The sequence below is a fragment of the Callithrix jacchus genome, chromosome 6 (genome assembly GCF_049354715.1).
Source record: "Callithrix jacchus isolate 240 chromosome 6, calJac240_pri, whole genome shotgun sequence".
NCBI classification, from domain to species: domain Eukaryota; kingdom Metazoa; phylum Chordata; class Mammalia; order Primates; family Cebidae; genus Callithrix; species Callithrix jacchus.
In genome coordinates this window covers 70,817,292-70,841,271 of record NC_133507.1, presented here as the reverse complement: position 1 = coordinate 70,841,271, position 23,980 = coordinate 70,817,292, and the positions used below count along the sequence as shown (strand labels likewise).

General features: G+C 42.0%; 1 protein-coding gene across 36 annotated transcripts in view; it reads left to right on the top strand.

Moving 5' to 3' along the window:
- Nucleotides 1–23,980, top strand: part of TANC1 (tetratricopeptide repeat, ankyrin repeat and coiled-coil containing 1) — a 257,115-nt gene that overhangs the window by 117,157 nt on the left and 115,978 nt on the right. For all 36 annotated transcript variants that reach the window (XM_078327639.1, XM_078327636.1, XM_035304791.3 and 33 more), the window contains one exon: nt 351–548. In XM_078327639.1, coding sequence (XP_078183765.1) covers nt 351–548 — 198 coding nt within the window. The remainder of the gene's footprint in view (nt 1–350; nt 549–23,980) is intronic.

Genomic DNA, 23,980 nt, shown 5'->3' with positions numbered 1-23,980 from the left:
AAGCCCTGTCCTTTTCCTTTAGCTGAAATCAAAGCTGCTTGTGGATCATTCCTACTTGACCTTGATCTAATCACAGATCAGTGGCTTTCTGGATCCTTTGTTAGGGATTAAAATCAGATCATTTAGTGTAGTACAGAAAGGCATGTGGATTCAAGTTCACTGATGTCTGAGTTTTCCCTCACCGGGCAAAAGGTTTCAAGAATGATGGGGAAACGTTATCTTAAAAAAAATTCAATCTATACATCTGATATATGAGAATGATATTCTAAGAATACAGTTTATAGGAATTAAATTTGCATCAACTTGTAATGAATGGTTGCTTTAACCAAAGTGTTCTCTCTCCACTCTAGGAGGTGACTTTGGTACCGAGACTTCTCCAGTCCTGCCCCTTGGCCACAGTGGTGACTCTCCTGTGAGCAGTCTTCCCGCAGCAGAGGACACCTATAGGGTGAGCCTGGCCAAAGGTGTCTCGATGTCTCTGCCTTCATCACCTTTGCTGCCTCGACAGTCTCACTTGGTGCAATCAAGAGCAAACAAAAAATCCCCAGGTAAACAGGCAATGAAGGAGCTGCCTTGGTTATATACATAGTACATGTACTGAAAATAAGCAAAACTAGTGCCCATGAGAAATCTTCTGGGAGAATGTTTTTTCTTTTTCTTTGTTTCAATATCTTCTAGAAGAAAGAATTTTTTTTTTTAATTTAAGGGAAAAGTATGGTTTAATAGATTTGTCCTATTTGGACTGCCCAGGCTAGATTTTTACAAAGATTTAAGATCTTGTTATCAGTACTGATGTTAACCAGCAATTTTGTTGTTTTCTTGCTGATGAATTAAGGAGCACTATGCAGTCATGGCACCAAATAATGATGTTTCTTTTGGTCAGTGAAACTACATGTATGATGTTGGTCCCATGAGGTTAGACTACTGTGTTTTTACTATACCCTTCCTATGTTTAGATATGCAGATACTTGCCACTGTATTAATAGTTGCCTACAGCATTCAGTATAGTAACATGCTGTACAGGTTTGTAGCCTAGGAGCAATAGGCTATGCCATGTAGCCTAGATGTATAGTAGGCTGTGCCACCTTGATTTGTGAAAGTACACTGGAGGATGTTCACACAATGACAAAATCATCTAATGACACCTGTTTCAGAATGTATCCTCCTCATTAAGTGACACATGACTGTAGTTCAAACACCAGACTGTGGTGTGTTTAAAGGTTTTAGATTAAGCAAATGTCATCTGACAGTAGTCTGTTTATTACTACCTAGTATTATATACTGATGTATTTTATTTGATTACTTCATCTAGCATTTGAACAGCTATAAAGTTTGTGAAAACTCAGACTTGTAGTAGGGTAAAGGGACTTTGGATTATTCCTATACAGTATTTTGGATTCCCTTTATCAACGTTTTACACTTAACATTACCCCCAAAAAACAAACAGAACTTCGAGATGTTATGATTCACATGTGAGGAAAGACTTTCTAAAATGCTGATACCTTGAGTTTTAAAAGTTCTTGGATTTTTTTTTTTTTTTTTTTAAGGTTTGTGTAGTGTTTACAAAAGGCAGATAATTTGGGGCCCAGTTGATCATATGACAGTGTAAGGATTCTTCTCAATTACATGTAAACATATTCAGAATCTATCCAAAATGTGCCTGGTGCTGTGAAATTGGTATCTGTTTCTCTGATTTCCTGATAATATTTGTATTTCTTGAGATGACATATGCTGAATCATTGAGTAGATCTTTGAGGTTTATGTGCTGGTAAAATTAGGAGAGGATACCTAAAGGCTCTGAATGTTAGAAATGGTGCTATGAATTGGTGAGTGTCCAAAATCTTTTATTGTTGCAGAATTTTCTGGTTTTGGACAACATTGTTTACAATCCATTAATTAGCTGGAACTCAGGAACCTTTTTGGTATGAAGCAATTTCCTGTGCCAAGGAATTTGACCTGTTTATCAGTATTTGGGGAAATTCCTGGAATGTCCTTCCTTTATTTGCCCTCCCTCACTGCTGTATCTCTTTGTCACATTTCTTCTCTTCCTTCAATTCATATTTCCCACACTGCTTCATATTGGGTTATCTTGATTGGAATTACTTTTTCAGAAAAGTATGCATAACATTTTACGTTTTCTTTATTAGCTATGTCATTTGCCCCTTTCCCCTGAATTAGTGTGTATATTGACCAAAAAAAACAACAACAACAAAAAAAAAAACAAAAAACCCCAAAACTTCTGCTTGGCTACCTTTTAGTCATGCTCCTGAACTTTATTCTAGGTCTGTGTGCGTGTGTATGCGTGTGTGCATGCACGCACTTTTTTTAAGATCTAGGTTTAGCAAAGAAGCATGCTACTAAGTTTAGCGAGAATGCCTCCCCACCCCACCCAAATCTGATTAGATTCCTCATCCTCCACCATCCTTCAGGTGACATCTGGTCACCCTGACCTGTCTTTAGCAGGAATTGCCTTCCTACACCTGATGTTTCCGCTTTGTAATTTTTCATGCACTGATCCCCACCCTGTTCCTTGGCTGTGTTCCCACTTGCCCATACTGTGTTTGGAGTTGAGTTCAATCTTTCCCCACTTTAAATCCCACTGCAGTGGTCCCTATATGTGCTAAGATGGTCCTGAATAAAGCCTGCCCTACTGTACTTTAAAAAGTATCACTGAGTAGTTTTTGCTTTTTAAAAACAGTATGTGCTTCCTCTGTCTGATGCTTGAGGACAAACAAGATGTCTTATACCTCATCCCTATAAAATAGATAATAGAGATAATTCAGAAACTATTAGTATTCTTAAGGGACCTCTCTTGAAGGTAATGCCAACTGTAGAGGTTTGACCTTTTGGACAATTCGCCTACCTGTAGTCTTTGCTACTACAAATGAATTAATGTTGCTTGGGCCTTAGGACGGGGAACACCTGAGAGAGTGTCAGGGAAGACTGAATTTCAGATATAGTTTTATTAACAAATTCAGTGTGTTAGTGGGACTTCAGGTAGGATTGAATGGCATGGCAAGCCTGGGGAGCGTGGCTACCTAGAGAAGTTTCATGGGGGCAGAAGAATCCCTGGTGAGGTCTTGTTTCCTTATACGTGTGTGGACCACATTCGTTTTTTTTCTTTTTTTAAGAAAATATCCTTCAGTTTTTCTCCACAGCAATGAAATTTATTTTTGGTTAATTCTTTGCAAGGCCTTAGAATAAGGAGGTTAGTAGTTCTGAAACTTACAAGCTTTTATTGGATTTGGAGAACGTGTTCTCTGTATTCGATGTTTTTGGTCCAAATGGTAACTAAATAAACTAAGCAGATACATCTCTAACGGAGCAGTATTTGTTCACTGCCCAAATTTGTACAGCAAATTAGTGTCTCACAGTGGTAATTTGGCTTCATTATCTTGGTAATTTTAATTGGAAAAGTTTAGGGCTGAGATGCTGTTTAAAAATGGCAGTGACTCAATACATCAGATGATGAACAATAGTTTTTTCAGTGTCAACACAGATTTCTGCTTAAACCATATTGTTGGTAAAGTATCCAGGGCTCTAATGTTCTACCTGCTTGGTTTAAAAAAAAAAAAAAAAGCTAACATATGGTTGTAAATGTGCACTGGATTTAAAAATACTCATCTATTTTAAAAGCTAGCACCATTGCTGCTAATGATACAGTAAATACAGTGTGTCTGCAGCACCCAGAGGTATGGAGCCACTCCCCTCCTCTCCCTTCTCCTTCCACCCCGGCCCCACAGAGGGTCATGCTCCAGGATCCGGCCAGCATTCAGACACCTGCTCTGAAATTACCTTGATGACTTTGTTCTGATTTGTAAACCAGCCCCCCAGGCCCCCCACACCATTCCTCTCTTTTTAAGGTTAAAAAACAAACAAACAAACAAACAAACAAACAAACTTGTTTTACTTGTTTGGATAGAAACACTTCACTAATTGATGCTAATCTAGAAACTTTCAGGGACTGGAACAATTATTCTTGCAAGGGTCAAATGTCACAAACTCCTATAAGAAGATACTCTGAACAACACAGCATGTGTTAATAAAAATATATATATTGGCTGGGCGTGGTGGCTCATGCCTGTAATCCCAGCACTTTGGGAGGCCAAGGCAGGAGGATCACCTGAGGTCAGGAGTTGGAGACCAGCCTGGCCAGCCAGACCAACATGGAGAAACCCTGTCTCTACTGAAAATACAAAATTAGCTGGTTGTGGTGGTGCATGCCTATAATCCTAGCTACTCAGAAGGCTGAGACAGGAGAATCGCTTGAACCCGGGAGGCAGAGGTTGCGGTGAGCCAAGATTGTGCCATTGCACTCTAGGCAATAAGAGGGAAACTCCATCTCAATAATAATAATAGTAATAAAAAATTTAAAAATATGTATATTAATACAATTGATGAATACTTCCTGAATCTTGGGAATTGTGGGCCAAATGACCTTGCAATAATGTGACCCTGCATGTTACATGATTGAGTTTGTTTCTTTACACTCATATTGAGGATTGTTATTTTATTTACTCTGCTGCCATCTTCCCCTATTTATTTGGTTTCTTTTTCATTGCTAGAAAATTGTTTTCTGAGTATTGTTTCAAGACTTTTGTTTTTAATCGTAAATGTATTTCCTGTTAATGAAAACAAGAACCAGCATCCATTAAAGTAGTTATGTGGCAGTTGCAAGTTGCAACTATAATCCAAATCTTTTTGGATTAATAATTCATCAATATTTGTAATAGGTGCTGCTGTTTTCCAGAGAAAAGCTCATTTCCTGTGATTTATTAATAATATCATTAGATACTTTACACAGTATCTGCATATATTTTCCCAGATCACTCTGGGCCCATTATCAAACAATCAAAAGGTTGTGCATGAATGAGAAGCAGCAAGCAGCCCTTGAAATGCGTGAAGGGGTAAGATAGCAGATGTGACAAGTGGGTGGTACTGCCCTACTCCTTGTGTGAGGACACTTCCACTTCTGCTGCTTCCAGTTCCACTTCTGTCACACAGTGGCCAGAGCTGATGTAGCAGTTTTGAAAACTTCTCTGCCTCTGTTTTTTTAAAGGAAAACTGCAAAACTGACAGGCTGTGTAGTAGAAGCCATATTGTCCCTTTGATCCTTGGACCATGAGTTAATGTCTGTGAAGGCACTCCCTCCCAAACCTGCAAGTATTTCTTGTAGAAAATTTGGAAATCTCATCATTGAGAAAGAACTACTGTTAACAGTTTTTTTTTCATAGTCTTTTGAAAAAAATCTGCTCAACCTAAACCTGAGACCACATTATGTAACCCTGTCGTGTGCTGCCTTTTGTCACTTAAGTTTTTTTGTTTTGAGACAAGGTCTTGCTCTGTCACCCAGGCTGGAGTACAGTGGTGCTATCAAGGCCTACTGCAGCCTCGACCTGGGCTCAAGTGATCCTCCCACCTCAGCCTTGAGTACCACAGGCATGCACCACCACGCCCAGCTAATTGTTTTTCCTAGAGATGAGGTTTTTACCATGTTGCCTAGCCTGATCTTGAACTCCTGGCCTCAAGCCATCATCTTCCCACCTTGGCGTCCCAAAATGCTGGGATCACAGGTGTGAGCCACTGTACCCATCTATCACTTAATATTTTATCATGAGCAATTTGCAGTTTACTTGAAGAGCTTGATATTTGTTGTCCATTGTTTCAATATCTTACTGATTTTAAACTAATTTCTGATTGTTGGATATTCTTACAAAACGTTTTTGGCATGTTACAATTTGTTTTCACTACTCCTGGTGTGAATGTTTTCAATTATGGTGAAATACATATAACAAAATTGACCATCTTAACCATTTTTAAGTGTACAGTTCAGGGGTAGTTACACTAACATTGTTGTACAACCCGTCTTCAGAACTCCCAATAGGAATACTTTTGTCCAGTGATGTTTACAAACATCTCTGACATCTCCTTGGGGTAGCAGGTTCCCAGCAGTGGAATTATTGAACTAAATGGCCTGCATTTATAAAGAATCCTGATACATAGTGCCCAGTTTTTTTACCAGAAAGGCTGTATTGATTTCATATTCCCCCCAGCATTCTTTGAGAGCTGCTTTTTGAAGTTCACATCTTCTGGGAACAGCTTAAATGGATGGTGCTTTGTACAGCCTAACTGTGGACTACTGAGAATTTTAAGAGGCTGGGAAAAGTGATTCTGTAGCTGCTTTCTTTAGAACTTCCCTTCTGTCTGCACTTCTCAGACAATTTTCATTTTCTTTCTTTCCACGAGATGGTGTCAGGAATTATGACAGCTGACTCAGATCAAGTTCATGATCAGAAAAACATTCAGCTGGCTTCCAGTTTCAGCCACCTAGTGAGGATCCTAGAGATCATGGAGGTTCACAGGCATATTCGAGTTAGAGAGGCCTCCAGAGCACATCCTGTCCAGGCCTCTTTGCAGATGTGGAAGCAAAGATCCCTTGGTCATTAGGGAACTTATCCCAAATTCATGCAAGTTATTGGTAGAGCTTGAACCTCCACTCTCCCCAGTGTCTTCTCTTAACTCAGCAAGCCTTTGTTATTCTGCCTGTACTTTGTTGGCATGTCAGCTGTAAATAATGGCAGTGTGTTCTGATTTCATAGACAGGGTGGGGGGCATGGGCTTCAAGTTGTGTGCACATGCATCCACGAGGCTGCTGCTAGGAGGGTGGAGAATAACACAGGGCATGCACAGTCCCATTTCTCCTTGTAGAGCCAGCTGGTTCTCTTTCTTGCTTCTACTGCTGAGTGGTTGGGACCACAGCTGACATCTAACCTTCAGCAAGGACAGTTCCTCCTGCTGGGGTGAATAGGAGAGCATTTTTTGTTTCCTCCTGGAAACTTGTTACGTGATGGCCACCTTATTGTGTGCCCAGCTATGAATGTGACACACACATCTTCTGTTGTGCTTGAACATGTGTTCATACATAGAACCAATGTGCCTGCATTTGCTCTACTTCGAGTCCCTTTATTCCCCTGCCAGTGAGTCCTGGATACAATTTGGCTATCCTCTGGAGTCAGCCCAGGAATTTTAAAGGATACTGACGATGCCCAGCTCCTATCTTCAGAGACTCTGATTAAATGTGTATGAAGTATGTCTGGACATGGGGATTTTTAAAAAGGCCTACTAGGCGATTCTACTACGTAACAAAGTTTGAGAATCACTGATAAAGAATATGTGATTATCTCATATAATTGCTTTTCTATGAGGACAAATACATGTGTATTTATCTTTAAAATTTTGGAACTGTTTCAGGAGAAAAATACATTATAAAGAAGTACAAAATAATGGTACACTAAATATCGAGTCCCTCTGTACCCCCCAAAAGACAACCATTTTGATGGTTGTTCCTGCTTTGTTTTTGCAGTTTGTAAACAATAGTAATGCATTTGTCCATTCCCCAGCATTGAACAGGTAAGCAACTCCCCATTTCCTACTAAAAATAACATTCTTCTATATTAAGATTTAAAGGCATCTCTGATATTTTTATCAGATAGATCATAAAAGTCAGATTACTGGGGCAAAACTTGTTTAACGTTGTGAATGAATTATTATATTCTTACTGGTCATTGGTAACTTTTTCTTTTGGAAAATTTTTGTGACAGCTGTCCTGTAGTCTACTGGGGCAAATATGTGTTTCTTACTGATTTAGCACAGCTTGGTCGTTTGTTTTAAGGCTATCAGTTATGTATGTTATTTTAAAAACCTATTTCTAGTTCATCATTTTCCATCTAATTAGGTTAGGTGTTTTTTTGTCTCACAGTTTTTCATTTCCTCCAGTCAAATTTTATATATTTTTCTATTGTGCTTTATTCCATTGAATTTTTAAGAGCAGCTTTATTGAGATATAATTTACATGCCACATAATTCACCCATTTAAAGTTTACAGTTCAGTGTTCATTTCATAGCATTTTCACAGGGTCGTGCAACCATTACCACAGTGTTAATTTTAGAACATTGTTACCTCCTCCTTAAAGAAACAAGAGCAAAACCCCATACCCATTAGTAGTCATTTCACATTTCTTCTTGCCCTTACTCTTTTTTCCAGCCCCTACTTTGTCTCTCAGGATTTGCTTATTCTGGGCATTCCATAAAAAATAGAATCATAATATGTGGTGTTTTGTGACCAGCTTCCTTTGTGGAGCATAATGTTGTCTAGGTTCATCCATGTTGTGGCATATATCAGTACTTCATTCACTAAAATACTATTTGGTAAGAAAACAGAATGAAGTACTGATACATGCCACTCATTTTGTTTATCCAGTCTTCCATCAAAGGATATTTGGTTGTTTCCACATTGGCTATTTATTGTAAATAAAGCTGCAATCAGCTTTTGTGTCTGCATTTTTACGTGGGCATATGTTTTTCCCTCAGGTATATGCCTAGTAAAATTGCTGAATCATATGGTAGTTCTGTTTAACCTTTTAAGGTACTGCCAAATTATTTTTTAAGCGGCTGTACTGTTTCATATTACTACCAGCTGAGTGTGAGGTTTCCAATTGCTTCATATCCTTGCCAACACTTGTGATTGTCTTTGGTTATAGCCATCCTAGAACATGTGAACTGATATCTCTGTAGTTTTATTAAGTTGTGAAAATTCTGTTTATATTCTGGATACAAGTTCCTTATCAGATAAATTATTTACAAGTATTGTCTTCCATTCTGAGGATTGCCTTTTTTACTTTCTTGATTATATTGTTTCAAGCACAGGAGTCTTAAATTTTTATAAGGTTCAATTTATTTATTATTAGTCTTTGTCTTTTTGAAGTCATGTCTTAGTAACCATTGCCTAATCTAGAGTCATAAAGATACACATCAATATTTTCTCCTAATCGTTTTAACTCTTATATTTAGGCCTGTGATCCATTTTGAGTTCATTTTCTTGTATGATGTGAAGTAGGGACCAACTTCATTCTCTCTCATGTGAATACCAGTTGTCCCAGCAGCATTTACTGAAAAGACTTTTCTTTCCCCATTGAATTGTCTTCTCTCAACCAAATCATTGTTGTGCTTTCACCCAGCCCTGTTCCTCTTCCCCTGTTGTTCATCCTCTTTCCTATGCCTAGGTCAGAACCTTCTCCTTCTTGACCACTGGTATGGCTTGCAGTCAACTCCAGCCTTTCTCTGTGTCTCTCCTTTTCTCAAGGTGAGAAGTAATATCCTTTTGCTCCAAGCACCTGTAGCACTCTGTCTTCTCTTCGCTCTACGTAACCCTTTATTACACATCTCTGCCCTGACATTCTGTGACATCCTCTATAAGGACTGCTGTCTTGTCTTTGTTGGCATCTTGTTGTTCCCCTTGGGAGTCCTGTAAACAGGATCCAATCATATCTTCAGAATCCAATCACTTCTCTTATCCTGGTGATGTGGCATAGGTGAGTAACTGTTAAAACCAATAGGATTTTAGTATTCCATGCTCATCAGCTCCATGTGATTGGTTTAAAATGTAACAGTCCCTTACATTTGTAAAGCTGGGAATATACCTTTCTCCATATCCAGAGATAAATGATGCTTTAGGGCCCAACCTCCCACTTAGGGCTTTCCTGTCTTCAGGCACTGAGCAAAAGGGAGTATGTCTTCAACTGCGTTTGTCAGTAGCCGCTCAGCCTTGATTTCCTCCACTCCTGTCTCTCTCCCATTTTCACGCCTTGGCATTTTTGCTGCCCGTTTCCCGCTGCCTACAGTTAATGATGACTGGAGGTTTTATTCAGTCACACTTTACAGCAGTGTCAGTTGTACCCTGTGGTGGTGTCAGATGGCAGCTGGAACAATCCCAGTGCCATGCTCAGAAATGAATGTTTTCACCTCAAAGAAAATAGGCGAGGGCAGGGGCTGTGGTGGTGGGGATCTTTTCCATCATTTCTGATTTACAGAGAAACACTGAAGTCACAGGAGCCCATGTAGGCAATTATATCTAGTACTAATGAGCACGAGTGTAAAGCAGAAATAAACAGGAAAGAAACCTGATATTCTAGCTCAGCTCCTCAGATTTGCTGTGACAGGACTGTGCATATGTCTGTGTCTGTTGGCAGGGGTGGCTGGCTGCCTCCAGGCAGAGGGGCAGCAGGGGTATGCTAAGTCTGGAGGTGGGAAACTAAGGTGAACACTGAATGGTGATTTCTAGAAGGGAGAGCCCAGTGGGAACCAGAGTGCCTTACAAAAGGGAAATGGTACCTTTGGGAATGACTTCATGATCAGGGCCTGGAGCGCTGAAACCAGAAAGCCTTGCCTCAGTGGGGACCTATCGAGATAGCTGCTAACTGTACCATGCAAGGAGCCCTTTTCTGGACAAGGGCTCTGAGAAGTATAATTTAGGAAATAGCCTTTAAAGGATATGTGATTTTTCTTATTTCTTCCACCACCAACAAAGTCCTCATTATTGGTCACAGGTCCTGAGTACAGCTAATGAGTCGACCTTTTAAAGAGGCTGGGAGAGTAAATTCTCTACCCTAAATCAGGAACTGGTGAGACTCCAGTTCAGCTAACGAGATGTAAAGGATCCTGACGGATGCAGGCTGTCTCCATCTGCCCCAGTCATGGGCAGGTTGGACAGAGCTGGGTTCACTTCCCAACTTTGTAGGCTTGAGCAGGCTATTGGTGTTTCTCCCTCTTAGACTTTGGGTAGTAATAGGGCTTCTCTTATAAGACGTTATGGATGGCATGTTTATGTCTCCCCAGAATTTGATGTTGAAACGCTAACCCCTAATTGGGATGCTGTAAAGAGATGGGGCCTTTGGGAGGTGATGAAATTTTGAAATCAGGAGGGTGGAGCCTCCATGATAGAACCAATGCTGTCATTACAAGAAGAAGAAGATACTAAAGCTCTTTTTCTCTTAGCCATGTGAGGATACCGCAGTCCTTCCTTATCTGTGGTTTCAGTTACCTGCAGTCAACTGTGGTTCAAAAATATTACATGGGAAATTCTTGAAACAGTTGAAAGGTTGTAAATTGCATGCCGTTCTCAGTAGCATGCTGAAATCCAGCTCTTCGCTGCCCAGGACAGGAATCTTCCCTTTGCCCAGTGTCGCTGTGCTGCATGAGACCTGTCTGTTAGTCACTTAGTAGCCCTCTTGGTTGTCAGGCTGACTGTCGCAGTATCATACTGCATGTGTTCCACTCAACCTTATTTTACTTAATCACGGCCCCAAAGCAAAAGAGTAGTGATGCTGGCAGTTTGGACATGCCAAGGAGAAGCCGTAAAGTGCTTCCTTTAAGTGGAAAGGCAAAATTCTCGACTTAATAAAGAGAAAGCATCGTATGCTGAGGTTGCTAAGATCTACAGTAAGAATAAGTCTTCCATTGGTGAAATTATGATGAAGGAAAAATATTCTTGCTAGTTTTGCTGTTGTACATCAAACTGCATACCTCACACTATGTGTGATAAATGCTTAGTTAAGATGAAAAAGGAATTCAATTTACGGGTTAAAGACAATAAAGTGTTCTAGCTGATGGCAACATGTTGCCAAGAGAAAGCATTGAAACTGTAGAAACTTCTGCAAGAGAGATCCGCTGAAATGAGTGACACTAAGCCATTTAGTGCAAGTAGAGGATGTATGCATAGAAAAAACCATAGTGTGTATATAGGATTCAGTACTGTCCTGAGTTTCCACTGGAGGCCTTGGAATATATCCTCTGCAGCTAAGGAGGCACTGCTGTGCAGTGAGTAGGTGCTGTCATCAGACACTGATACTGCTGATGCCTTGATCTGGGACTTCCCAGCCTCCAAACTGAGAAATATTGTTGTTTAGGCTACCCAGTGTATGGTGTTTTTTGTTTTGTTTTGTTTCTTTAAATTTTTTGTAGAGATGGGGGTCTCACCATGTTGCCCAGGCTGGTCTTGAACTCCTGGGCTGAAGCAATCCTTCTGCTTTGGACTCCCAAAGTGCTGGGATTATGGGTGTGTGAGCCATGGCACCCAGCCTTCTCTGGTATTTTTAAAGTAGCAGCCTGAACTAAGACATAGGACAAGTGAAATTTAAACGAGATGTAGACTGTAAAGTCTAGGGTCATCGGGGTTGCAATTTCCAAGTCACCATCTATCCTGGAGCCCACCTTCAGTTTCCCTCATCTGACTTGGTGGCTATGAATGGATTCCCATAGTATCTGTTCCCTTGATTCTTTATCCTCAGCTAACTGCCCTCCAGTGGGATTCCATCCTTAGGGCTGTGTTTTCTGGCAAGGATGTGTAGCCTTGACATGCAGCGCAGCCCTCCTGTGGGGCTTTGTTCCCTGGGAATAGGACATGAAAGCAGTGGAACGCGGTGGGCTCCAATTCGAGCTCCGCTGCCAGCTCCTTGGGTTATTCCTCCTATCCTGGTTTGCACATGATTTGTGTGAAGTGATTAAAATGTTATGTACATAGAATTGCCCTGTACAGGAAGCCAGCTCTTAGAACTGGTGATATGAGTGTAAAGGTCTAAGAAAGCAATGGTTCTTGGCAGAAAAGAGAAATATAGGTAAAGCAAGAAGGCAGGATACCTGGTGGTGCCCTACCTGGGTAATTTGTGAAGCTGCCATGTGCACACTATGGAAATGAGAGCCTGTGATTCATGAAGCTGATGGAGAGTATAAATGCTCCAAGGAGGTCCAGATTTGCCCTCCAAGCAATGAGAACAAAACTCTGGTGGAAGCTGAGCACTTAACTACATACTGTTCAAAGCTGTGCAACACGGCAGAGTCACTCAGGTGCTCCTTACACAGGTAAGTGATAAAGCCAGCACTTGAGACAGAAGCCTTTGTGTCAGGTTACCCTTGAACATCCCTCAAATGGCTTAAATGCCATCTGCAGACATGCTGTTTCTCGAAGGCACTGCCGTTATTCTTCTGCCATTTAAACAGATTGTTGATTATTTGGATGAGTACCCGATGGAGTAGATAGCTTGTACTCAGGACTACACTGTACCAGAAATATGCACCTGGTACACCAGGGGCACACGGGGCCAAGACTGGCTGAGGGACCAGCAGATGAGTCTGTACCACAGTTGGCTGTGCTACCTCCTCTTTGTGGAGTACACATAATGGAATGCAAGTGAGGTCATCGTGCCCTGGTCACAACTGCACCATAATGCTAGATGGTGGCGTCCTCTAAGAACACAGCAAGTATGATGGAGGCTTCTATCTTGGGCCGTTTGATGTTTGTTTGATGTTTCACAAGGACTTTGGATGTAACACTTGAATGTTGAAGGTCTTTGGTAATCACAGGAAAATGTATGCCCAGTGTATGCATCATAGAGTCTAGTGTTAATATTTGATACAGAAATTATTGTATGTCTTGGAGTGAGGCATACAAACTAGAATCTCCTGTTGGCGTCAATTACAAAGTGATTATGGACTATAGCTCTTTGGTAAAAATGCAGTAGGGATTTCTTTTGTTGAAAGTATTTTACTTTCACAAAATAATTTACTTTTTTCAGTTACATGGTTTCTATTAGATCAGATATATGTACTCTGAGAGTTGAATGAATATGTATGCACTCATATATATATATATATATATATACACACACACACACACACACACATTAAAATTTGAATGTAGGCATGCAAAATATTCTCAGAGTAAGTTTTTCTTTTTTCTTTTTTTTTTTTGGAGACAGAGTCTCACTGTGCTGCCCTGGCTATAGTGCAGTGGCTCGATCTCGTTCACAGCTCCCTGAACCTCACTTGAACTTCCGGGTTCAAGTGATTCCCGTTTCACCTTCCCAAGTAGCTGGGACTACAGGCAAATGCCACCACATGCGGCTAATTTTTGTATTTTTAATAGAGACAGAGTTTCGCCTTGTTGGCCAGGCTGGTCTCAGACTCCTGACCTCAGGTGATCTGCATGCCTCAGCCTCCCAAAGTGCTGAGATTACAGGCATGAACCACAGCACCCAGCCTTTTTTTCCCCCCATTTTTCTAAAGGACAGTTTCTTGATTTGTCGCTCTGGCTAGAGTGCAATGGCTTAATCACAGCTCACTGCAACCTTGAACTCCTGGGCTTAAGCAGTCCTCCCACCTCTGTATCCTGAGTAGCTAGGACTACAGGCACATGCCACCATGGCCAGGTAACTTTTTTATGTTGCATTTTCATAGAGTTAGTGTTCTGCCGTGTTGCTAGGCTGGTCTCAAACTCCTAGCCTCAAGCTATCCCCCCTGCCTTGGCCCTGCAAAGGGCTGGGATTATAGGTGTGAGCCGTCACACTCAGCCAGCATTTGTTTTTTTTAAAAAGGTTATGAAGTTTAAGCAGATTTTTTTTTTCTTTTTAGACCTATGGCATTTTTATTTCTTAATTTTTTGAGATAGGGTCTTGCTCTGTCACCTAGGCTGGGAAATTTCAGCTCATTGCAACCTCCTCCTCCTGGGCTTAAGCTATGCTTCCACCTCAGCCTCCCAAGTAGCTGGGACTACAGGCATGTACCACCACACCTGGCTAATTTTTGTATTTTTTTGTAGAGACAGGGTTTTTCCTGCTTCACCCTGTTGCCTTCAGCCATATTGCCCAGGCTGGTCTTGAACTCCTGGACTCAAGCAATCTTCCCTCCTTGGCCTTGCCAAAGTACTGGAATTACAAGCATGAGAAGTTTAAGCAGATCTTAACTGCATTAGGTGAACTTGAACCTCTATATACTGTCCCTTTTACTGCATCCTAAACAGAAAAATTCCACCCAGGATATTGTATCGTAGGAAGACAGACAGAACTGGGTTCAATCCTAAATCCTTGTTCTTAGTAGCTCTCTTTACTTGAAAGAGTATTAGACTAATGTCTCTAATCACTGGTTTCCTTGTTGGGAAAGAATAATCTATCTACCATATGGGTCTTTGAGAGGATTGGAAGGTATGTAAAGTGTCTGGCTCCTAGAATATGTTGGAAGAATATGCCCTTGCCATGTTCCATCAAACTGGTCCTGACATCTGACATTGGGGTAAATCTCCTTTTCTGCCATTTTTTTTTTTTTTTTTGAGATGGAGTCTCACTCTACCTCCCAGGCTGGAGTGCAGTGGCGTGATCTTGGCTTACTGCTGCCCGGGTTCAAGCCATTCTCCTGCCTCAACCTCTCGAGTAGCTGGAATTACAGGCACTTGCCACAGTGCTTGGCTAATTTTTGTATTTTTAGTAGAGGCGGGGTTTCACCATCTCGTCCAGGCTTCTGACCTTGTGATCCACCCGCCTCAGCCTCCCAAAGAGCTGGGATTACAGGCATGAGCCACTGCGCCCGGCCTCTTCTGCCTTATATTGTCCTCTTTCCTAGATCATCCTCTTTTGCCTTTAGTCTATTTTTCTGACCTGGAGAACAGAGATGGCACCACTACTTCAATGCAGGAATCTTTAACATCTAATTGCTTGCCAGGCACAGCAGTGCACCTGTAATTCCAACTACTGGGGAAGCAGAGGCTGGAATATAACTTTAGCCAAGGAGTTTGTAATCCTGGGCAACATAGTGAGACCCCAGTCTCTTAAACATTTTTTGAACAAAAAATCTAATTGCTGACATTTGGACTTGGGTTAGCAAATATTGATGAAACTGTTCAAACCAAATTATTGATCATTGGGATCTGGGTGTTTGAATTGTGGGCATGGCTCTGTGGATGAGCTGATTCATCCACAGCTTCTGTGGGAAGGTCTTGTCATATATTTCATTGGTTTCATTTCCTCAAGTGTGTGTTGCTTCCAGCCAAATGCTTTATGCTTATTTATTCTTGGCCCTATTGTAGCTTTTATTAAAAGTGATAAAGATCAACCAGTGAGAGCACAAGGAATCAAGCTTTAGAAGAGTGGGGAAAGCAGTTCACAAGACAACCAGCTGATTCCAAAGATTTTGGGGAGTGAAGGTAGGGAACAAACCAAGCACCCAAATGCCTTGGTAAAGATTCTCAGGAAGAAATGACATCAGTGGCCAGGTCAAGGTGCTACTCATCAAATAGCTTCTGAAAATGTACTGTTTACTTGGTTTTAGGTTTTACTGTACACTTAATTTTTTCTTACAGTTGGTGGTATTTTAATAGGCAAGCAGGTTCTATTAAGGTGGGGGTGGGTAGGAGGGAAACATCTTACCTGTAGCCTGAAGTCTTGACTTACACTGTTGCTAGTAGAGCTCCACGTGACACATGGAAAGGAAAAAATTAAATCTGTTAAATTCAACATGCTTCCCCTGAAATGAGCAAGAAACGTAGATGGCTTAAGAGAATCCCATTTTTATTTGCATTTTGACACTCCTTTATTATTTTTATGGTTTACTTTTCCTGTTTCTTCCTGTCAAATTGGAAATTATTAGTTTGTGTGCCCTTTGGGCTTTAAAATAAAGTTCCTTTTATTCTGTGGTCATTCAAGAGCTCTTACTCCCCTAGTTCTACTGGACTTGTTGGCCATAGGTTGGTGAGAGACTGTTCCAGCATCCCCTTCTTCATTAGCGGACATTGTTTAGGTGGTTTTGGTGGTGGTCTTTATTTTTTGCAAATGGCCTCAGAGGCACTCTTGAGTTAATAAATCTTTCACACAGTGATTTCATGAGCTTTCATAAACATTTGTTTTATACCAGTTTATTGAGCACTAGCCATGTGTTGGGCTCTGGCCTAGAGATGTGGTGGATATCAAGGTAAATAGATACTTGGCTCTAAGCTCTGGGGACCTCTCAGTTTGGCAAGAGGTGACAACAGTGAAGACATTGAGGTGTGTACAAAGTGTTGTAACCTCATGGAGAAGAGCATGACTCTCCTTTCGGAAGCTGGTAAGGGGTGTGTGTGTGTGTCAGTCGTTGGAGGAGCCAGGAAGGGCTTTATTCTTCTGGCAGTGATGTCTTTTGATTGTGTTAAGCAAAAGAGGGATGAAATAAATATATTTATGGATTCTAGCACAATAACTATTTCACATAGGCCTCCTTGGAGTTGAGACTAATTGGGACTCTTGTAATGAGTCAAATGGAGTATAGTGGCTTAACTCTGTGCAGTGAGGTGGAGGCTGATTTGAAAAAGTTTTAGGAAAAAGAATCTTTAGGTTGTGGTGACCTGTCTGTACCTGAGAATTAGGGAAGGAAGAAAACTACAGAATGGCTTAAGGCGGGGGCTTCCCAGGCCTTTTTATCTCATGACACATATAGGAGATATTTGTACAGCAAATGGGATCAATGAACTTCCCTCAGGCACTACCCCAGACTCTGCCCAACAGTATGGATAGCTGAGAGGATCCATATTCTAGCATACTCAACTCATCTTTTGCATGTCATTGAGAAGCTTGCCGAGCTCCAGCTTGGTTTCCTAGATGGGTCAAGATTCAAAAAATTCTGTTGTGCCTCGTGGCTTTATGGTCTTACCCCCAATTTAATTTTCATAGTATTTCCAAGGTGGGCATTACTCCTGTGTTTTGGGTGAGGATTCTAAGGTTCTCAGAGATGGAATATCAACCCCATTGGTCCTGGGATTCCAAGTAATGCTGTTTCTGCCCTACCACAGGCGTAGGTGCTGGTGTAACTAACTACGGCATGGAATAGTTTGACTTTGTCTGTGTTGAACTTTGGTCGCTCTGCGGAGCCATATTTCTGAAGAGTACCAAGGAGCTGAGTGCAGAGCTTGAGCTCAGGTTGCTGGCCTTGAGAGAAGAGAGGATTTTGAAACAAGGCATCTGAGGCAGAAGCTGTGAAGTCAAGTATGGTAAGGAATGAAAAGTACCTGTTAGCTTTTGGAAGTATGGTAATTGATGACCTTTGAGCAGAGTCGGTACACTTTTTCTGTCAAGGGCCTGATAATAAATATCTCAGGCTTTGAGGGTCACACAGTCCCTGTTGCGGCTCTGTAACTCTGCCATCGTAGCACAGAGCAGCCTTAGACAATATATAAATAAATGAATGGTCATGGCTGTGTTCCAGAGACATTTTATTTATGAAGACACTCAGTGGTCCGATTTGGCCCCTGGGCTGTAGTTGGCCAATGAGACTTTTGCCTCAAGAAAAGAAAGGCGGAATGGAAACGTAGCATTTATTCAGAACATGTGCTAGACATTGCATGGACATTTTCAACCCTGCAGTGTGGGTACGAACCCCACTTGCGGTTTGTTGATGGCCCCAAGAGCTTAGATAACTTTCCTGAAGGTTAGATTGCTCGCTGATGACTGGCTGGGATTTGAACTTCAGTCTGATTCAAAAGCCTGGGTCATTTTCACTTTACTTCATTGCCACCTGGAATAATAGCATTAGATCAGATCACTCTCTAAAGGTGCAGATGACACAGAAGCCCTCAAACTCTGCCTTTCTGTAGTGTCCTTCTCATGACCTTCAGTGAAAGTGTTTGCTGCTTTACTGTCCTCTATGCTGAGGGTCAAAGGACTGTCAGGAACACAACGTAAATACAACATAGAGGGTAAGGGGACTCTCCTGTATGTGACGAGCCCATTAGAGCTGGGGCGAACTATTTTTTAATAAAATGTAAATTCAGAATGGCATTAGATTTATAAGGAAGTTGCAAAGAATAATGCAGAGTCCCCATGCACTCCATAAAAGTTTCCCATTATTAACATAGGACATTAGTATGACACACTTGTCACAGTTAATGAACCAATATTGATACCTACTAAAGTCTATACTTTATTCCTCCTTTTTTTTTAAAGCTTGTACCCAGTGTCCTTTTTCTATTCCAGTATCCTAGAGGACACCACATTGCATTTAGTTGTCATGTCTCCTTAGACTCTCGTCGGCTGTGGTGGTTGCTCAGACTCTCCTTGTTTTGATGACCTTGGCAGTTTTGAGGAGCACTGGGCTGCTATTTTGCAGGCTGCCCCTCTACTGGAATTTTCCCCTGCTGGTGTTTTTCTCTAGTGGTGTTTTTCTCATGATTAGACCAGAGTTATGGGTTTGGGGGTAGAAACCACAAAGATCAAGTGGCTTTTGCTCCCATCTTTCTATGTATACAGTAGCTACCTGGCTTATCACTGTGTTGACTTTGATCACCTGGCCAAGGTAGTGGGTACCAGGTTGCTTCAAGGAGAAGTTGTTTGTTTCCTTCCCTCCCCCTTCCATATGTTAACATGAATGCATTTGTGCACATGCATAGATGCTGTGTGTGGAGTGTGCTGTGCTCTCCAGAAGGCAGGAAGTCACTGCGTGCAGTCCACATTTAAGGGGTATGGTGTTGTACGCCACCACTGTGAGAGTGGAGGAGCTATGTAAATTGTTTGGAATTTTTCTGCATAGGAGATTTGTCTTGTTTCCCATTTATATCTATCAGTATGGATTCCCAGGAAGATGAACTTCCAGTGTTGTATTTTGGTGCGATTCAGGAGTATCCAAGCCTTTCTGCCCCATGTTGTTGCCTTGTTACATGAGGCTGAGATCAGTCCTCTCAGGCACAGTCAGAATCTGTCCTAAGATGGGGGTAGGGAGTTGCTGTGCCCCCGTGGTTTACTTTCTCAATATAGACTGTTAGCCATATGTGTATTACCTGAAACCTTAAGGAGAAAGCATTTCTGGCCGGCCGGGAAAGGACACAAGCTAATAAATATAGCCTTGATGGTGGAGAAACATCTCTAGCAGGGCTGTGCATCTGAATCAGCATTGAAGCAGCGCCACCTTGTGGTCGATACTGAATGAACGGTGTATTCTGGGAACAATTTCTGGTGGGATCTGTGATTCTTACCCTGCCTGCATGCTGTTACAGTAGCTAAAGTACTTTAGAAAAGAGAAAATACTTTAAGCTCTTAAAAAAGAAGCTGCCTTTTAACTTTGCCTTTGTACATGACTGGGTACACAAACAGCAAACATTTTAAAGGAAAAAAAATCTCTGTAATTATTTTGACATATTAACTGTTAATATATTTTCTAGTAAGCCTTTTTGTCTCTGATTGATCAAAATTGTTCAATAGCTGAAGTATAGAAGTAGAGTAGGTTGGAACCCTAAACCTGTCATATTTTTCTTTGGTATGGGCATATTTGGGAGTTGTTTTAATACTCCTTCTTTGTCCCCAAATGTTTTCAGCTGTTTTTGTACACATGCTAAGAGGTTTGCGCCTGCGTGGAAAGTAGCCGAGGAGGCTACTGAGGTTCCCTCTAAGGTGTGGGAATGTGGAGTGGGTTGTAACTAACAGCTGTCTGCATCCTGGATTGTTTAACCCATTGTTTACATCCACTCTTCAGAAGCAGTGGAGGTGGGGAGTTGGGAAGGTGATTTAATATGACCTGTGGTTGACCTGATTGACTGTTAGCAGGTGCTAAGCTGGAGATCAGTTTCAGTTGTTTTTTTTTTTTTTTAAAAAAAAAAAAAAAAAAAAGAAGTAGCCACTCTGTTGTACTAAATCATTGTGTGTTCAGGAATTCTCATTTAAAATCTTGATCAGCTATTATATAAAGTAAGTTAAGCAATAACTGTAGTTGCTTTAACCAATAAGAAAAATTGTATAAGAACCTGAGTGGTAGCATGTTTAACATGCAAACCCTGTTCTCTGTTGTGTCCCGAATGCTGAACACTGATAGGAAGTCAGATATGGTAGCTAAAAGGTCACGATGGCCTGGGTCGCCGAAAGGGATGGCAGTAGGCACTCTATGAGGTGAGCTGCAGACGTGACTCATCTGGCCCCTCTCAGTGATGTCACAGGTTACCTATGCAATCTGTGAGTGCAGTTTGTCCTTTTCAGACTCTAAACAGATGATGGCTGAGCCCCCAAATATGGCTTTGCTGCTGTGCTTGATGTTAGCAAGAGGGAAGAAGTGTTTCAGATAAGGAAGAGCACGTGCTTACAAGTGTGAGCTCATCACCAGCGAGGTCAGACAAGGACGATGGTGCCTCTGGCTCGCAGGCTCAGCCTTCTTCCTGCCCTTGCTTTCAGTCTCAGGTGTAGCCTGTTGTGGGACTCTTGGGGGTTGTTAGAGGCCACTTGCGTGTGGTCTGACATGCCAGCCCTTGTAACCATGTGAGACGGGATTGTGGGCTCCTCTTTAATAGCATCTCTGTACAGATGCTAGAGATACCCAGGACTTGAGTCTGCTGGGGGATGCAGACAAGGACATGGGTGACAACAGTGTCTGTGCTGTGGGGAAAGGAGGACTGGTAGCACGTGGAAGGTTCTAGAATTCAGCAGAGGGCATCAGAAAGGAGGTGGCAATCCTTACCAGCAGGATGGGTGCTGGGGGATGGGGAGTTGACAGTGGTGGACTTGGACTTGAGGGAGTGTTTTTTTTGTTTTCTTTGTTTGTTTGTTTTAAGTTTTTTTGTTTTTTGAGAGAATCTTGAACTTCCATTGAGTATTCTGAAATGGGGAGATTGACCTTACACAGAGGAAGGAACATTTTGAGCCTTTTGATGTTGAGAGAAGCATTTTGTGTACAAACAATAGGAATTTTGCATTGCTGTTCAGTGCATTATGGTTAAAAATTTTGAAGTCATAAAAATATGACTTCCCAATGTGATAATCTTGTGTTTAAATTTTTAAAATTATGTTTAGAATGAATTTCACTTAAAACTAAAAACTTTGTATTTCAGGATAGAGTATGGTGGCATGATGGATCATGGCTCACTGCAACCTCAACCTCCCAAGCTCAAGTTAGTCTCCTACCTCAGCCTCCTGAGTAGTTGGGACTACAGGCACACACCACAACACCTGGCTAATTCTTGTATTTTTTTGTAGAAACAGGGTTTTGCCATGTTGACCAAGCTGGTCTTGAACTCCTGAGCTCAAGTGATCCTCCTGTCTCGGCCTCCCAAAGTGCTGTATGAGCCTGTAATCTCAGTGGAGAGGCCCATATGGATGAGCCCCTCATCTCAGGATCCTTAGTCACATCCACACGGATCATTTTTCCAAATGAAGTAGCAAATACCATAGATTCCAGGGAGTCGGTCATGGGCATGTCTTTGGGAACATTATTAGTTTACCACACCTTCCTAACATAAGGTAACCTGATGGTCTGATAACATGTTTGCTGGAGTACTAGCTAGCATGTCCATACATCCTGCCAGAAGAAGGAAAGAGAAGAGCAAAACGGGGCTTCTCCCAGCCGGCTCATCTTCGTAAACCGGCTTCCTTAAAATCCCACCCAATGCTGGCTCACTTCTTATGGGTTCTGTGGACCCAGCTCCTAAAGAGGCTGGGAAATGAAGTCATTTATGTACTTAATTGCAGTAGGGTGCTAAAACATTTTCTTTGTTTTGTTGTTTTTTGTTTTTTTGAGATGGATCCTAGCCCTTATCACCCCAGCTGGAGTGCAGTGGTGCAATCTTCACTCACTGCAACCTCTGCCTCCTGGGTTCAAGTGATTCTCCTTCCTCAGCCTCCTGAGTAGCTGGGATTACAGGTGTCTCCCACCATGCCTGACTAACTTTTGTATTTTTAGTGGAGATGCATCAGAAAGAAGTATCTGAAAGAAATTCTTCAGCCCCATCCTCACACTCACCTGCTCTGGCCTGCATCCACGTACATCCACACAAAGCGAATCCTCTACCTGTACTCACAGGCCAAGACCAGGGTGCAGTGATCAAGGGCAAGAACAGGGAAGAGCAATGCAGAATGCAATCATCTCTATAAATACCTGTAAGCATTATTGCTCTTAGTAGGATTTATGAGTTTAATCAGATGAGGTCCAAAGATGAGCTATGGATTGTAGTTACAACCCAACTAGGTTGCACTGAGACCATTAAAGGGGCCAGCCTGGACAGTGAGCTACCACTGGATGCCTTTTAGGATGGCTAAAACTTAAAAACAAACAAAACATCGTAAAAACTGCTGGTGAGGATGCCAAGCAACTGAAACTCTCATACTGTTGGTGGAACAGTATGAGATTTTCTGTGATGTAGGACACGAGGGCTTCCTGTATAGGGTGAGGGATGGAGTGTGTATGTGCGTGCATCAAAGATTTGTTGGAGAAAGCTGGGATAGTCTTGACCTGGTCACTGTGGAGGATGGAAAGAGAGAGTGCTAATGAGTGAGACACAGAACTGCTTTACCTTAACCTCTCCTGGCTGGTTAGGAAGGGGTCATGGAGCACCTTCTAACCGGTCGAACCTTTCAAGGGACCGTGACCCATGCTCCCTCCACTCTGCCTCAACCACCCCCCACCCCTCCCCTCTCACAGCCCTCCCCTTACTTCCACATCTCCTGCCCTGACAGAAATGAAATGGAACTCCGTAGTGGCCACTGCACTGAGTAAATATTGAAGAAGATACTCCCAAATTACAGGATTTCTTAGACGTCACTGGTTTCTAGCAAATGAGTATAACTTACTTTAAAAAGCAGAAAGGAATTTTTTCTTGTGGAAATACATATTTGTACCCCACCTAAGTACATAGCTCTGGGCTAAACACTGTAAGGAAGCCAGAGACAAGGTTCTCTTCCTCAAGCTGCTTTTACTTTGTTTAGGATATGGAAAGAGTAACACCCCCTGCCTCCCACCTCTGTGGTCCCATTCAGTGACACCAGCCCTACCCCAAGCCCCCAGCCTCAGGTACAGCTCAGTCACTACCTTCCTCCCGCTGCTGTTTTCCCCAAGTCACTTAACATTGCACTTGGTTTTGTCTTCATACTTGAATTTTGAGCTTTCTCAGGCTGTGGACAAGGTCTTGCATAGCTACTCCAGACAGGCCATGCCAGCGGTTTGCAAACTTGAGTTGGAGGCCAGGCAAGGTGGCTCACGCCTGTAATGCCAGCTCTTTGGGAAGCTGAGGCGGGCAGATCACTAGAGGTCAGGCATTCACCACCAGCCTGGCCAACATAGTAAAACCCGTTTCTACTAAAAATATAAAACATAGTTGGGCGTGGTAGTGACTGTCTGTAGGAGGCCGAGGCACAAGAATCACTTGAACCTGGGAGGCAGAGGTTGCAGTGAGCTGAGATCATGCCACTGCCTGGGTGACAGAACAAGATTTTGTCTCAAAAGCAAAAACCAAAAACAAATGTGAGTAGGGCATTGTAATCACTTTGTGGTCTGAGAGGGGCTGAGATATTTGCAGGTTTAACAGGTCCAGAAAGGCCGCTGTTGTTGCTGGCCCGGCGACCAGTCTGAACCCACAGGGAAAGACAGTTCTCAAGGA